Source organism: Capsicum annuum, chromosome 3 (assembly GCF_002878395.1).
Source record: "Capsicum annuum cultivar UCD-10X-F1 chromosome 3, UCD10Xv1.1, whole genome shotgun sequence".
Classification (NCBI taxonomy): domain Eukaryota; kingdom Viridiplantae; phylum Streptophyta; class Magnoliopsida; order Solanales; family Solanaceae; genus Capsicum; species Capsicum annuum.
In genome coordinates, this window is record NC_061113.1 from 673,109 (window position 1) to 688,713 (window position 15,605).

The 15,605-nt window shown below is 36.5% G+C and overlaps 3 protein-coding genes across 3 annotated transcripts; 1 reads left to right on the forward strand and 2 right to left on the reverse strand.

The window, feature by feature from the left end:
- Positions 1–793: 793 nt before the first annotated feature.
- On the reverse strand, positions 794–4,060 carry LOC107864444. The gene is made up of 2 exons (XM_016710807.2): positions 3,666–4,060; positions 794–1,346 (listed from the first exon to the last, which is right to left on the reverse strand). The coding sequence occupies exons 1-2, from the start codon at positions 3,931–3,933 to the stop codon at positions 1,150–1,152; spliced, it is 465 nt and encodes a 154-aa protein (XP_016566293.1). The 5' UTR covers positions 3,934–4,060; the 3' UTR covers positions 794–1,149.
- Positions 4,061–5,097: 1,037 nt separating this feature from the next.
- Positions 5,098–8,956, forward strand: LOC107865674 (pirin-like protein). The gene is made up of 6 exons (XM_016711885.2): positions 5,098–5,362; positions 6,104–6,153; positions 6,343–6,410; positions 6,971–7,033; positions 7,227–7,330; positions 8,139–8,956. The coding sequence occupies exons 1-6, from the start codon at positions 5,139–5,141 to the stop codon at positions 8,623–8,625; spliced, it is 996 nt and encodes a 331-aa protein (XP_016567371.2). The 5' UTR covers positions 5,098–5,138; the 3' UTR covers positions 8,626–8,956.
- A 2,104-nt stretch (positions 8,957–11,060) lies between these two features.
- Positions 11,061–15,599, reverse strand: LOC107864443 (ras-related protein RABA5e). The gene is made up of 2 exons (XM_016710806.2): positions 15,250–15,599; positions 11,061–11,546 (listed from the first exon to the last, which is right to left on the reverse strand). The coding sequence occupies exons 1-2, from the start codon at positions 15,581–15,583 to the stop codon at positions 11,227–11,229; spliced, it is 654 nt and encodes a 217-aa protein (XP_016566292.2). The 5' UTR covers positions 15,584–15,599; the 3' UTR covers positions 11,061–11,226.
- Positions 15,600–15,605: the final 6 nt, after the last annotated feature.

The following is a 15,605-nucleotide window of genomic DNA, read 5'->3' on the forward strand; positions in this document are numbered from 1 at the left end:
CCTAAAACTTGTTAACAATGGGTAAAAACTAATGGCACATGCATTGGAGCATCACAATGAAGTATTTTGAGTTTGAATCCCACTAATCTATATTTACTTTGACCACAGGTTTGTACGTAGCATTTAAATTAGATTTTGCACTATATATTATTAACTAAATCAAATTTCAACAAAAATGAGTTTTGAATGAACTAAGTTCTTATCTCATATTTGCTCTTTAGTATTATTTGAATTGATGTGTAGTAGCCAGTGACCCGCTACCGTAAGGCTTAATATTACATTGAAAATTCGCCAAAAGTTATAAATATTAATAGATGGGAACTCATAACTAAACTAAGGGATAACTTAGTGGCATTGAAAACCCACAAATTTAAAATTCTAGATCCGCCTCTGGACTGGACTAGTACCATAAAGCTCGTAAAAACCAGTTTGCTATCAAGAATTGTATAGAGGATAGAACTATCACGTGTCCTAATCTTTAGTTTTCCCTCCCAGTTAGCACTTACTGGTCCCTGTAACAGCTATGATCTCTCATAGCAGAGCTAGTAGCCTAGTAGGGAGATAAATTTTCCGCAGGATATTTCAAGGTTGTTTGTTTGTTATCCTTTATCCCACCAACCAAACGACTCCTTAAAAAAAATGGCAGAGATTTGCTTTTTTTTCTCTGCATCCTCAATTAAGGTTTTTTTTCCCCAAATTCAAATCTGGATTATATTTGCAATGCAAGATTAGTCCCTTTATAGGACATGGTTGGGCGTGATCAGCCGTTCTGATCACTCGTTGACACCTTCTATCACAACATAATAAGACCACACCCTTGTTATTAAAGATAATATTCATTGCCATCTTTTCTTCACATACTCAAATTACAGCACAGGTGAGCAACAGAATGTAAAATTTTTACATGCAAGGTAGAAAGATGTTGAGCTGGTGACCAGAAACCAAAGTGCAAAAGTAGTTACAGCCTCAGTTTTCAGTCTCTTGAGGTGTACATCATTAGCCGATATTGTGCATGAGATGCAAAGCAGGTATGACTTACTCTGAAATAGCATTATACAGTTGCTTCAACCTTTTTACGTCAACACAATGTCACTTCACAGCTCAGTATAAGCTCCATGTATCAATTACAACTGTTGTACCATTGCTGTTTCAAGAGTTTGAAGCATATAAATCTACTTCTGCAACTGTTTCTGGTCCATCAATTGCAGGTTTGATTACAGTACTGAAGAGTATATTGTAGAAAATAGTGAAGAGTAACAGACCGAAGGCTAAGGTAGTCAAAAAGGATCCTTCAAGATCATTAGTAGACTCAGTCACTTCGCGGCTAGCACGGGTCACTTCAGTAGCTACAAGTGTTTCAAGAAACATTTATCAACGTAAATCCCATCTGTGTGTGCCAACAAGCTACATGCGCAAACAGGTAGAATGAACCTCATATCTCGAGTTGAAGCAAGACTACTTTTTACTTTCTATATCTATATTTCTTCTTTCCCATTATATGAGAAACTAAGGCTATTCATGTGCTTACCTTTTATTAAGGTTTCTATTTCAGTGGTTCCATTTGAAGAAGGATTCTTGGTCATTGTGCATTAGCATTTTCAGATGTATAGAGTCCCAAAGTGCTATAAAAACCAACCCCGCCACTCTTCCAAGTAGTAATTAAATTTTGATTGACGCAGAGATTGTTCAACAGATACGAAACTAAACCTTTTGCCGTGACAGGAGATGACTTAAGAACTGCGTATCCGTCTACTGATTGAATGGTTATGAGATAGAGAACCCACATAACCATGCAAGGAATAACATGTTAATGGAAAGGGCAATTACTGCTTTTTCTCTAATCAAAATTATTCAGTTAAAGAATTAACAAGCATTTTTAGGCAGGACCCTTCTTTCTATTTTGTACCCCATTATTGTTTTAAACTTGACCATGGTGTGTGTTTACAATACACCATGAAACACAACATTGGACTGGACTACAGGTCCATTCTGTTTCTCCATTCATTTGCTACTACATGATGATAATTTGATAAAGATATCAAGAAGAGTGACTTCATAATATGTCATTAATAAAATACACTTTTATTTCTGTTTCTATTGTTGGATCTCAAATTGATAAAATAAAACACCATCTTATGAGATTTTTCAGCTACAAAAGGTACTCTTGCACTTCATTCTAAAATCTGTTTATTAGTAACATTTTGATGAAAAGCAAAGATGAAAAGTTTTGAGACTACATTTCCAGCTTTGATGGATGAAAAGAGTCCACTTAGATGATTGTTGACCAGAATGGACAAAAATACCAGACAAGTTTCAGTTGTTGATATGAAGTATGGAAGAAAGTAAAAACATCTCAATGCCAGTCTGAACAATCAGCTTAAAAAGACAAAGATTAAAGGAGTTGAGGGTGTTCTTGGAAAATCCTTGGGAAGAGGCTAGAAATCTTGTATTGAAAATTGAAATGACATGGCAAGACAGTCAAAAGAAGAACAAACGAGAACAGAGAACAAAGAAAGGTAAGTGCAAAATGCCAACAAATAAGTAGCCTTTTGGAATGAGGTGAAATCATCAACATACACGAAAAAAGAAAAACAGGTAAGGCATTAGCTCAAGGAAACTGCACAGAGAAGACAAAAAAAATGTAAGATTGATAGAATTTATTTAGGAACAAAGGAACTTCTCTTTAGTTAACATATACATCAGGTTGCAACCCTGTTTCTCTTCTTTTATGTTACGGAATCATAGCTGTCTATTGAAGTATTTTTAGATTCAAATTTATATGTTTATCAAAAAAAAAAAAATTACTAACATGATTATTTTATTATAGTATATGTAATGAAAATAACAATAAAATGAAAAATTAAATTATGAAATTTGAGACGAGTAACATGCGATGGAGGGAGTAATATTTTTAAGGGAGGACATAAATGTCAGCTCGCCTAAAATATTTCCACTAATATAGCCATTAATTTGACAATTCCAATAGATAGCCATTTAGGTTTTTTCTATTAGATAGATTTAATAAAAGACCAATCCAACAACTCGGATCCCGTAAATAAATGATCTACCCGTTGACTAAACCCATAAACCCTATTTAATTTAACCTATTCCTTTACACGGCCATTTAACTTTTATGGGCAAAAAAAATTAGCTTCAATTTGCTGGTAGATTTAATCCATGTATGGCTTATGCATCTGACACTTAGTTAAAGCTATTTCCCTTGTTTGAATCTGGCATATTATTGTCATAAGAATTCTTAGTTTGAAGACCAATTATACTCGATTAATTATGTTGAATAAATTGTGTTGGGATAAGTTATGATAGGATTAGTCATGCCGAGATTATTTTTTTTTTACTGTTATGCTTGCACAAATTTTCACAAAATTTTAGTTGAAGTTAACAAATTCATGAATAACGAATTACTATATATGCTTGCACATATTCTCTGTAAAAATTTCAAAATCTTATCATGCTCATCCCTATATGCACCACAAAATTGAGATTCATATCGATACACTCTGGCTACAAACAATACAAACAATTTTTAAGAGGAAGTAGATTACTCCTACAAACAATACAAACAATTTTTAAGCAGATAGAGGGAAGTAGATTACTCCTACAAACAATACAAACAATTTTTAAGCAGATAGAGGGAAGTGGATTACCCCTAATCTTAGGAGGATCAATTTGTTTCTGAGAAAGGGATTGAAGCTGTTCATCAAGCTTTCTCAACGCTTCACGGGCCTTATCTGCATCAATTTCAAATTCTGAATCTTTTTCTACTGCTTCAACCAAACAAATTTTTCTTCTTCTTCTTGTGTTCATGAATGAATCCCATCTCTCAAAAATACAAGCAGAAAGAGAGATAGAATAGATAGAAGGATTATGCAAAGTGTTTGTGTGAAGTGAGAGACAATGGTGAAATAGCAGCATTTGAAACTCTGTGTTACAAGGGCCAACAAGTGGATAGTGTTGGTTATCTATAAAGTACAGACTGTAGTGTCCCTTCTTTGGTTTTTACAGTTATCTTCTCTGTCAGCAATTTGTTTGTAATATTTGGGTTATTACATAAATCAGTTTTTTGTTTATTACAGAAGTCTTAAATCATATATAAATATACACATAAAATAATATTATAATAATTTAAAGTTATTTTTTTGTTGTTGTATATTGATTGTTTCTGGTGTAATATTTATAAAAGACACACGACCTTTAATTTCACATATAATATGATTATCAATAAAACATTCATTCTAGTTAATAAGATGTTGATCATTTATTTGTAATATATTAACTTGGATGTTATTGTTAAAACATTAATTATTAATTTACAGTTTGAGTTGTTTAATTCAAAGTTCTAAAATATTTTTTTAAAAGGATTTCTTACTAATATTTTCTTTCAAAAACATTTTTTCCTAATTTAATAATTCGAAGGAAAGCATTGGAGTAACCGATAAAGTTACTGTCATGTGATCACTTGGAGGTCACGAGTTCAAGCAGTGGAAACAGTCTCCTGCAAACAGAGTCGGAGATAGGATTTTTGCTGGGGGTTCAAAATTTGAAGAAAAAACTAATTTTTGTTGGGGGTTCAAAATTTGAAGAAAAAATTAATCAAAGGAGGTTCAACATCTATTATATATATACCTACAAATTATTTTAATCATATATTAATAATATAATTTTTCGTCGAAGGAGATTTGAATGAACCCATAGTAAAAGGTTGGTTGCGCCCCTCCCTACAAAAATGCAAGGTAAAGCTATATATAATAATCTTTATGATTCGATACTTCCGAATCTCGTGCATAACGAGAGCTTTCGTACATCGAATATGTTCAATTTTCTTTTTCCTAATTTAGTAATTTCACCCAAATACATTTGACTTCCAAAATGCCTTTTCACACATAGGAAAAACACATTCATCATGATGACAAAAGCATGAAATCATCATGTTTGTATATCATCTTACTATAATCCAAATTAAATATAAAATAATAATTAAAAAAAAACTAGCTGTCTTTTTCAACATTCAACTTACAGAGTTCCCTCAATCTGAACATTGTAAAAATTTTCATATAAATAGAGGAAGATAGTTTACAAAAAAATACACAAAAAAATAAATAAATTCAAGAATTGGTTCTATGAGAGCTATTTTTGGACAATTTTTAGTGAATTGTATACCATTTGTTAGAAATACAAAAATATCAAGAAAGCCAATTTCTTTTTTTATTAGAAAAAATATTATTATGTCTGAATCAAATGAATATGATTCTTGTTTTGATAATCCAAGATTGGTAATTAAGAAAGTTTTAGCTAAACCTCAAAGTGAAGGGAATGGTGCTGTTGTTAGAAGAAGCATTGGAAGGTATTAAATTTTGGGATTTTATTTTTTATAAGTTTTTTGTTGTTTGGGTATTTTTCATTTTTTTTTCTTATTTGGATAGTAATATAAGTTCATTTAAGAGAAATTTGTGTTTTGAAAGTTTGATTTAGATGTGTTTTCTTGATTTCCATGTTGTAAAGTTTCTGTTTTTATGTGAGTTCTTCTTGTCTTTTCTAGTATTGCTGGATAGAGTTACGTGATATTAGTGGGAGGTGATAGGTATCTCGTGGAATTAGTTGAGGTGTCCAAAAATGGCCCCGATACTACGATTATCATAAAAAGAAAAAAAGACTGAAGTTTTTATGTGGGGTCATCCCATCTTTTCTAGTCTTGGTTGATAAAGTACCTGATGCGTGATATTAGTGGGAGGTGACAGGTGTGCCGTGGAATTAGTTGACGTGCCCAAAAATTGGCAGGACACTGTGAGAAGGTGGAGGTCCTGGGGGACCGATACTGGAAACCACGTTTGCCGGCGTGGGGGTCATGATGGTCGTGTGCATGTGTCGCACTTTATATATATATATATATAGTTGCCTTGGTGGCTTTAGCTTTCCCTCGGTGTTTTCCCCGGTTCGTGCGGCTAGCACGCACTGGGGCCCTTCCGGTGGGGGGGAGCCGGACCCATATAGCCCGTGGGTGCCTTTAGGATGGTCCGAGCTACACAGTCCAAGTTAACGGTTTTAAATTCATGATTAAACCTTGTCCCCTTCTTTGATCTTGCAGGCATGAATTGAGGAATCTTGATCCTTTCCTGATCTTGGATGAATTTTCAGGTATTTTGAGTTTATGTTCTTCGGACACTCGAAAAATGTTGTGGCATCCGTGTTGGATTCTCCGAAAATCATAGCTTTTGGAGGATCTGACACGCACCCGACAGTAAAATAGTAGTAGAATATGTTGTTTGTTAACTTGTTTTTTTTTGAGACAAATGAAGTTGAAATAGTACTGTTTTATTGTTTCAGTTTCTGCCCCTGCTGGTTTTCCTGATCATCCACACAGAGGTTTCGAGACAGTAACTTACATGCTAGAGGTAAAAATAAATTTGTTGCGTAATTCAATCGAATAGTACTTGAGAGGGCCGACGAAAGGTGGAAAACGGAAGGCGTTTTCTTGTCCCCTTGAGCAGGCGGTGGTGGGGTGTGCCATGATGAAACAAGGGAATGAAAGGTCGCTTTGTGTTGGGTGCTCTTTAACCTCTCCATAATGATGGCTCCGTGGTCTTGGGATGCGAACTATCCAACGAAGTATTAGAGAAGAGCAAAGCGCCAAATGGCATACCCCGTTGAATCCGCTGAATCATATAGAAGCGGATGTAGTGTTTACTTCAGCCCAATATTTATCTTGAGCTGTTGGTCTATCGGAAACAGCCTCTCTACTTCTTTGGAGGTAGCGGTATGGACTGTGTACATTTTACCCTCCCCAGACCCCACTTTGTGGTGATACACTGGGTTTGTTGTTGTTGTAGAACGTAAATATACCTGTTAAATTACTAAAATTTTAACAAACATCCAACTCTGAACTCATAATTTCAAAAGTAAAACGAGCACTCAGGACATTGATGATGCTGATGTTGTGTTTTCATTTGCTTAGGGAGCGTTTACTCATCAAGATTTTGCTGGTCACAAGGGTACAATCAATACCGGTGATGTGCAGGTATAGCATTTTCAGCTCTTTTACGTTTTCACTCACAATCTATGTTGCTCGGACCCTCCAAAAAAGCCTAACTTTTGGTGGATTCGACAGACATCCGACAGTATACTTGAAGAGTCCGAGCAACATAGCTTACATGAACAAAAGAGAAATTCTGATTGCTGATATACCTTTCTTGTTTTGAATGATATTGTAGTGGATGACAGCAGGAAGAGGTATAATTCACTCCGAAATGCCTGCCGGAGAAGGCAGTCAAAAAGGGTTGCAACTTTGGATAAATCTCTCGTCTAAGGACAAAATGTTAGTTATTTGCTCTGGTTGTCTTCTCTTTTCTACTGTCCATTGTAAACTTACAACTATAGGAAACTTTCGGTCTTATAATTCCTTTTGACCTATGTCGCTCGAACTCTTTGAAAGATGCACTACTGTTGGACGATCTGACACGCACCCGTTGGCATTTTTAAAGAGTCTGAGCAACACAACTTTTGACTCGACCCCATATAGATACTTTACACACCACCAATTTATTGCACTTCACTTTGACTAAATTCTCAAAGATTTTGGACATTTTATGAAATCATGTTCGCAGAAATACAAGGTAAGGCTGTGTACAATATACCCTTGTGGTGGGCCCTGACGCCGCGCATAGCGGTAGCTTTAGTGCACCGGGCTGCCCTTTTATGTTCTTGAAATCAAGAACTATTTGTCCCAAATGTGACATCTAGACTTATTTTTAAATTTATGTATATCATCTCTAAACATGTCCCAATAGTCTTTCGAAAAATCGATTTTGCAGCTTGTTCAGCTCAGTTTGAATTAGCCCGAACCTATAATGTCCCAAGTCAAATTTATATTCCGAAAAGTGAAAACTTTGTGGCGTTTACATGGTCGATATAGTACCTCTTTTGCCTTCTTAATAACTATACTCGAAAACTATTGAAATATAAATTCTAAACTATGTTGCTCAGATCCTCCAGAAATGCTACCATGTCTGTGTTGGATCCTCCAGAAAAATGCTTAGCTTTTGGAGCATCCGAGCAACATAAATTTTAAATCGTTCTAGTTTCACCCTGCTCTGTGTATCACTAAGTTGAAAATACAACTGCAGGATTGAGCCAAGGTATCAAGAACTGCTGGACGAGGACATACCACGAGCAGAGAACAACGGGGTTAAAGTAAAAATTATAGCAGGTGAAGCGATGGGAGTCCAATCTCCAGTTTACACACGAACGCCTACAATGTACCTCGATTTCACCCTACAACCAACATCTTACCATCATCAAGCCATCCCAGAGTCTTGGAATGCGTTCGTGTATATAATCGAAGGAGAAGGTGTCTTCGGTATTACAAATTCAGGTCCGGTATCAGCTCACCATTGCTTGGTTTTAGGCCCCGGAGAAGGACTTAGCGTGTGGAACAAGTCGTCTAAGCCATTGAGATTTGTTCTGTTAGGTGGACAACCTCTTAACGAACCTGTGGTTCAACATGGTCCTTTCGTGATGAACTCACAAGACGAAATTGATCAAACTTTCGAGGATTATCAATACTGCAAGAATGGTTTTGAGAATGCTCGATACTGGAGATCCGGATACTGAAGAAATGGAGCCGAAATAATAATTACTGTAAGCTATGTTGCTCGGAATCTTTAAAAATGCAGATAGATGTGTGTGTTGGATCCTTCAAAAGTTGTGTATCTTTCGAGGATTCAACGTAGGTGCAACAACATGTCAGGAGAGTACGAGCAACATAGACTATAAGCCACAAAATGCATCTTTTTTATGTTTTTTTTTTTTTTTTAATTATTTCATAAATATATCCCTAGTAAAGAAATAATGGCTCAGTTTATCAAGTTATTGTTATTTATTCTAATATTTATCAATAATTGAGGGATTAAAATGTTATTCTCCCTTTAATGTTGATAGGTCATGATCAAAAAGTTGATTGTTGTTTCTTTTTCTTATAGTGTATATTGATTCTGAATTTATGGACTATGATAATCTCTTGGATATGGATATAGTGGTGGTGGTGGGGTAAGATACTTTGTTGTAAGTTTGGTTTCTTTCTTTTATTTCTTCATTGGGGTTCGGTATTTATTTTGAAGCTCGATTAATTTAGAAATTCAATATCGAATACGACTTCATACACTAAGCTTGAACTCGAGACTTCTAATCGCCGGTCGATTTTTGCCCAGATACAGCACCCGGCCCCGGGCACACCTCGAGAACCGTGCGCTAACACCTATCGAATTAGCTTGAAAACAGTTGGTTCGTACCGTTTTGCCCGTTTGACCACCAAGATGGCTCCATCGACCCCGCTGGACCACCCAGAGTCACTCCACAGCCCATCGGGGCGCCGTTAGTCGATTTTCACACAGATACAATGCCGGACCCTAGGTCCACCTCGAAAACCATAGGCTACACCCACCAAATTGGCCCGAAAACGGTCTGTTCGTGCCATTTCACCCGTTTGACCACCAAAATGGCCCCACCGACCCCGCCGGTCCACCTTGAGCCGCTCCACAGCTCGTTGAGGGGCCGCCGGTCAATTTTCGCCCAAATACGGCACCGGACCCGGGCCCACCCCAAGAACCATGGGCTACACCCACCGAATTGGCCCGAAAACAGCCCATTCAAGCATCACAACTTTTGATAATATGCTTGGAGTAAATTCTTTTGTTGTCAACTTTGAAATACTGCAAAACATCACATAATGTTGTTCTAGCCTTGATGGACAGAGTTACCTGGTACTTGTTGTTGGTGGGAGGTGGCAGGTATCCCGTGAATTTAGTCAAGGTGCATGCAAACTGGCCCCGACATCACAGTTATAAAAATAAAAACATCACATAATGTTCTAGAACAAGAATGCTGGTGGGGAGTTTCTTGTTTGCAGTAACTTTTTTATTTGACAGTTTGAACTATGGGAATATCTCATAATGTTTCTAGAACTAAGAGTGTTGGTGAGGATGAATGGAATCATTTTAAACAATTTTGGTGAGAAAAAGATGTTTGCTTAGTTTCTAGAAGATGTTGATATGCACAGAGTTTGTTGATATACATGTCTTGTTCTTCTAGAATATTTTAGTTTTGGTTACGCGCGGCTAACTTAGTTCATGAAAATATAACTCATCTAATGTATTCAAATTTGAATGAATTATCGATTCGCCAATTTACTAACTCAACCTATTTTGATTTTCTTAATTCAACTCATCTAAAAATTGAGTTGCATCACTAATGCATCTTATAATAAGCATTCGCCGAAAACCAAACAATTTCTTTTGACTTCTCATCTAGTGTTCGATGCCTACATTAAGGCCCGACCAAATCATTCATGTCGGAAAGTACTAGCTGAGAGTAAACCGCTCTCTAACAAGGTAATTCCACACTCGATATTCGAACTCAATTGAACTTAAGAACCTGCATTAAGGCCCGACTAAATAATTCGTGCCACGTTGAGAGTAAACCGCACCCTAACAAGGCGATTCCACACTCCATATTTGAACTCAAGAACTTGTATTAAGGCCCGACTAAATCATTCGCATCGGGAAGTCCCACGTTGACAGTAAGGCCCGACTAAATAATTCGCACCACGTTGAGAGAGTAAACCGCTCCCTAACAAGGCGATTCCACAGTCCATATTCGAACTCAAGAACCTGCATTAAGGCCCGACTAAATCATTCGCGTCCGGAATTCCCATGTTGAGAGTAAGGCAGACTAAATCATTCGCATCGGGAAGTCCCACATTGAGAATAAGGCCTGACTAAATCATTCGCATCGGGAAGTCCCACATTGAGAGTAAACCGCTCCCTAACAAGTCGAGTCCACACTCAATATTCGAACTCAAGAACATTGAAGCCCGACTAAATCATTCGCGTCCGGAAGCCCCATGATGAGAGTAAGGCCAAACTAAATCATTCGCGTCCACACTCAATATTCAAACTCAAGAGCTCTGATTAAGAACTCCGCAATACTCGCAACAATTAAACAATCAAGAATGATAAATGCATAAAGCAAACACGACATACAGATTTACATTGGAGAAAAGAAACATTTTTCATTTCAGCTGCCATTTAGAATACAAATATCTTCTGACCATTAACAAATCAATAAACAGTAAGACCAAGAAAAATAATTTAATGAACCATTCATATAACTGTTCTTGTAAACTTTAGGGTAACAAAAAAAAGAGGACAACATAAATCACCTAGAACAACAAGAATAGCCCTTATTTTTTTTCGATCCATCGGTACCATCATTGACCAGGCTAACTCTGTTGACAGATAATTCCGCTTTATACGAGTCAGAATTCAAAACCTTTCTGCTAACACTATTATAGATCTCTCGAATCACAATCTCGAAAGCCTGGTTTACGTTTGTTGAATCGAGGGCAGATGTCTCCATGAAGAACATTCCTTCAGATTCTGCCAGGCTTTTGCCTTCTTCTATGCTCACAGCCCTTATGTTCTCCAAGTCGCATTTGTTTCCCACGAGCATCCTTGTAACCGTAGTATCAGAATGAGCTGCACGTAATTGGTCGTTTCAGTTATAGAACAAATCGAAATATGTAGGACATATAGAACACCACTGTAACTTGTAGAAAGTATCATTTCAAGAAAAAAATGTGAAATAAGCTTGTGAATGCGATGTTTAAGGGCAGTACCAGAACGTATAAAGAGACGGTAAAACTTCATATTACCACTACTTTCCATATTTCCTTCAAAAGTCTATATCTGAATATTCTTAAGTTGTTGTTAGCTGTGTTGCTGTCGCTTTCACGTGAAGAAGAAAAATGTTGCACCTTATTAACATAGAATCCCCGCTTTAGGCACGAGGTATGACTGACAACTTGAACGAATCAGTTCAATTGACACGACTGTCATAGATATTATAATTACTGACTTCGGGTTTTATGACATATCCTGTGCTCATTCCATCCGTGATCAAACGAAGCTTGTGGAGTACAAACATCATTAGAGGTTACCTACGCTGCAAATGCTAACATTTTATCTATTGCATTGCCCGGGCGCTGGTCTCTTTGATGGCCTAAAAGATAGGGACTCAGACAATGTTAGGGCTCAAGCTAAAATCTTATACCTCGGCAAACGGCCTTGTATCTATCCCGCTCATTGTGATAGATCACGAGTCCAATTTTTTGGAGTGGCATCATTACTGTAGAATGGCATCCAAGGGTGCGGCCTAGTGTTCAATGAAGTGGGCTGTGAACCATGAGGTTTTACGGTTCAAATTCCCGAGGAGTCAAAACCACTAAGTGATTTCTTCTCATCTGTCCAAGCTTTGGAGGACGGAGTTAGTACCTGGCTGGTGGGATGTCGCAGGTATCCCGTGGAATTAATCGAGGTGTGTGTAATCGAGGTGTGTGTAAGATGGTTTGGACACCACAGTTGTTAAAAAAAATAGAATGGAAGTGGAACGCTTAAAGAATAAGAGAATACATGTGATGGTACCACTAAGAGGGCAAGAGAGAAGGCCGTGTTTGTAAAAGGGATCGTGGATTAAATTAGAAAAGTTAATAAAAGACGGACCATACATATTTTGTTGGACTTTTGGTTATGCTTCAATATTAACCGATCTTGAATATTTTAACTACATTCACACAAAAGAAAAGATGAAAATATATTCTGCACAAAATTAGAAATTCCACACCCTACGCATTGTCATGCCAAGCTAAGCACTATACTTAGTTTTACCCCGAGTCAATACTACTCCACTTTACAGACACTAAGGGGTCGTTTGGTGTGAGGTATAAGGAATAAATAGTCCCGGGATAAAATGAAGAATTATTTTATCCCATGTTTGGTTTGAAGGATTAGTTAGTACCGGGATTACTTATCCCATACACATGGTGGGATAACTAATCCCGAATTATACCGTGATAACTAATCCCGGGATAACTCTTTCCCAACCAAACGACCCCTAAGTTCTAAAAGTTTTCAACTTTGGAAAGAGATTTGGGCAACAAAGTAAGGTCGCGCCAGTATCACATAGCAGATCGAGGCCCAAAACAACATATGTACACTCCCGTCCAGCCAAAAGTTTATTAGCTAAGGTCTTAACAGAGAGACCTACCTAAATTATAGATACGGCACCATTTACCATCAATCCCCAAGACTCCATAGTCTACCATAATGCCATATGTACTCAACGGCGAATTTATGTGCTATTTTTGGGGCATGTGAACCCGTGCCCTTTCGAAAAACTAGATATTTTATGTACATATTTTTTAGAGTTGATCTAATATCACCCGTCGGTTAAAAAACTTAGTTATTTACCAAGAGGAACCAGGATCAATTCCCACTCGACACATTATTTCCTTCTTTTTTTAGTGGTTCACTCATACTCTAGAAGTCCTAGAATCGCCTCTATACGTAGTTAAGCTGGGCTGTTGCTCCTAATTAATTTCTCGATCAAGCAAATGAAATAGGTTCCGTATAAGTATGATCTTTTTACAAGTTCACTTAGATTTGTTTTCCGGAGAAAGCAAAGCGTGACTTGAGTTCCCATTCCCAATATACATCCAATAAACAGTCTGTGTATTTTGTTTTTATCCTACGTTCCAAACTGCATCGAGACAAAATTGACCATAACAGCTACATTGGCATATATACCGCTTTCTTTGCCAATTGCTTCAAGTAACCTTGATCCATATTGAGGCCTTACTAGCTTACACCACCACTCGTTTCTATGCCCAGCAAGTAATATTTCACCAATTAATTTGAACTAGACTTAACGTCAACTGTAAAAATCTTTACTTTATCCGGTAAAACAGAACGAAAATACGAACGAGTCCACAGAAGAAGAACAAGAAAAGCAAAGGACAGTTTAAAGTCATAACAATTCCGATTTAACACTTCCATCATCAATTCTAGATTACGCTTATTCCATCACACTAAGTAATTATCAAGAAACAGGAACGTATAAGTCAAATCTAAGAATCTCTGTCGTATCATATTAGCCAATCCACCAAAAAGTAAACATTTTGGGCTTTTTAGCAACAGATACCAAACCTAAGAATTAGCATCCCGTAACACAATCAAAATCTCAATAACTAAACTTTATAGCAAATCCACTAAAACCTCAATGTATCTCAAAAAGGTGAGAACTTTTTCTTGCACAACGCAAAAATATGCATACAAATTTGATGGGATTTCAGCATAAACCGAAACCAAACTATCAAAGAAAGCAATTTTAGCGACATAAACAAGAATGTAGAAGTCAAATCTAAGACCATTCTATCATAACACCATCAAATCTCCAAAAAAAAAAAAAAAAAAAAAGCCAATCCACCAAAAAGGTGTGAACTTTCTATGCACAAAGCAAAAAGAAAAAAAAAAGCATAAAACATAGATGGGAATTCAACATAAACCAAAACAAAGACTATAAAGATCTAAGACTATCATTCTATCTTCTTTTCTTTTTCGAAAACCGTGGCGTCCAGGCCAATTTTCGCGCACCTCAACTAAATCGACTAAATCCACGAAATACCTATCACCTTCCACCACCAAAAAATATTAGATCACTCTGTCCACCAAGGCTAAGACTACCATTCTATCATAACACCATCAAATCTCAGAAAGACCAAACTCAAGCCAATCCACCAAAAAGGTGAGAGCTTTCTATGAACAAAGCAAAAGCTATGCACAAAACTTGAATGGGAATTCAACATAAACCAAGACCAAGACTTAAAAAAATCTAAGATTTACCATTCCATCATAACACCATCAAATCTCAAAAAGACTAAACCCAAGCCAATCCACCAAAAAGGTAAGAGCATTCTATGAACAAAGCAAAAGATATGAATAAAACTTAGATGGGAATTCAACATAAACCAAAACCAAGATTTTAAAAAATCTAAGATTACCATTCTATCATAACACCATCAAATCTCAAAAAGATTAAACCCAAGCCAATCCACCAAAAAGGTGAGAGCTTTCTATGAACAAAGCAAAAGATATGAATAAAACTTGAATGGGAATTCAACATAAACCAAAACCAAGATTTAAAAAAATCTAAGATTTACCATTCTATCATAACACCATCAAATCTCAAAAAGACTAAACTCAACTCAAGCCAATCCACCAAAAAGGTGACAACTTTCTATGCACAAAGCAACATATAACACATAAAACTCAGATGAAAATTCAACATAAACCAAATCCAATAAAACATAAATGGTAATTCAAGATAAAGCAAAAAGATACATACTTTTAAGTTCATCAAGCCACCTAGGTATGCTATCAAAAGTGGTCCTTCTTGAAATATCATAAACAAGAAGAGCACCAAAAGCACCTCTATAATAAGCAGAAGTAACAGCTCTAAACCTTTCTTGACCAGCAGTATCCCAAATCTGTGCTTTAACTTCTTTACCATCAATTTCAAGTGTTTGGGTCTGAAACTCAACTCCAATAGTTGCTTTTGAATGCAAATTAAACTCATTTCTTGAATATCTTGTAAGCAAATTAGATTTGCCTACTGCTGAATCACCTATGATAACAATCTTGAAAAGGTACTCCTCACCTTCATCATCCGATGAGTCCATTTGGTTGTTTTTTTTTTTTTTT

Excerpts from the sequence above, each read along its gene's own strand:
- LOC107864444 (XM_016710807.2), bottom strand. The coding sequence starts at position 3,933 with ATGCTGCTATTTCACCATTGTCTCTCACTTCACACAAACACTTTGCAT. Across the intron at positions 1,347-3,665 it reads TGATCCTCCTAAGATTAGGG|CTACTGAAGTGACCCGTGCT; the intron begins GTAATCCACTTC and ends AAACACTTGTAG.
- LOC107865674 (XM_016711885.2), top strand. The coding sequence starts at position 5,139 with ATGAGAGCTATTTTTGGACAATTTTTAGTGAATTGTATACCATTTGTT. Across the intron at positions 7,034-7,226 it reads TCAATACCGGTGATGTGCAG|TGGATGACAGCAGGAAGAGG; the intron begins GTATAGCATTTT and ends ATGATATTGTAG. Across the intron at positions 7,331-8,138 it reads CTCTCGTCTAAGGACAAAAT|GATTGAGCCAAGGTATCAAG; the intron begins GTTAGTTATTTG and ends ATACAACTGCAG.
- LOC107864443 (XM_016710806.2), bottom strand. The coding sequence starts at position 15,583 with ATGGACTCATCGGATGATGAAGGTGAGGAGTACCTTTTCAAGATTGTT. Across the intron at positions 11,547-15,249 it reads GTGGCTTGATGAACTTAAAA|CTCATTCTGATACTACGGTT; the intron begins GTATGTATCTTT and ends AATTACGTGCAG.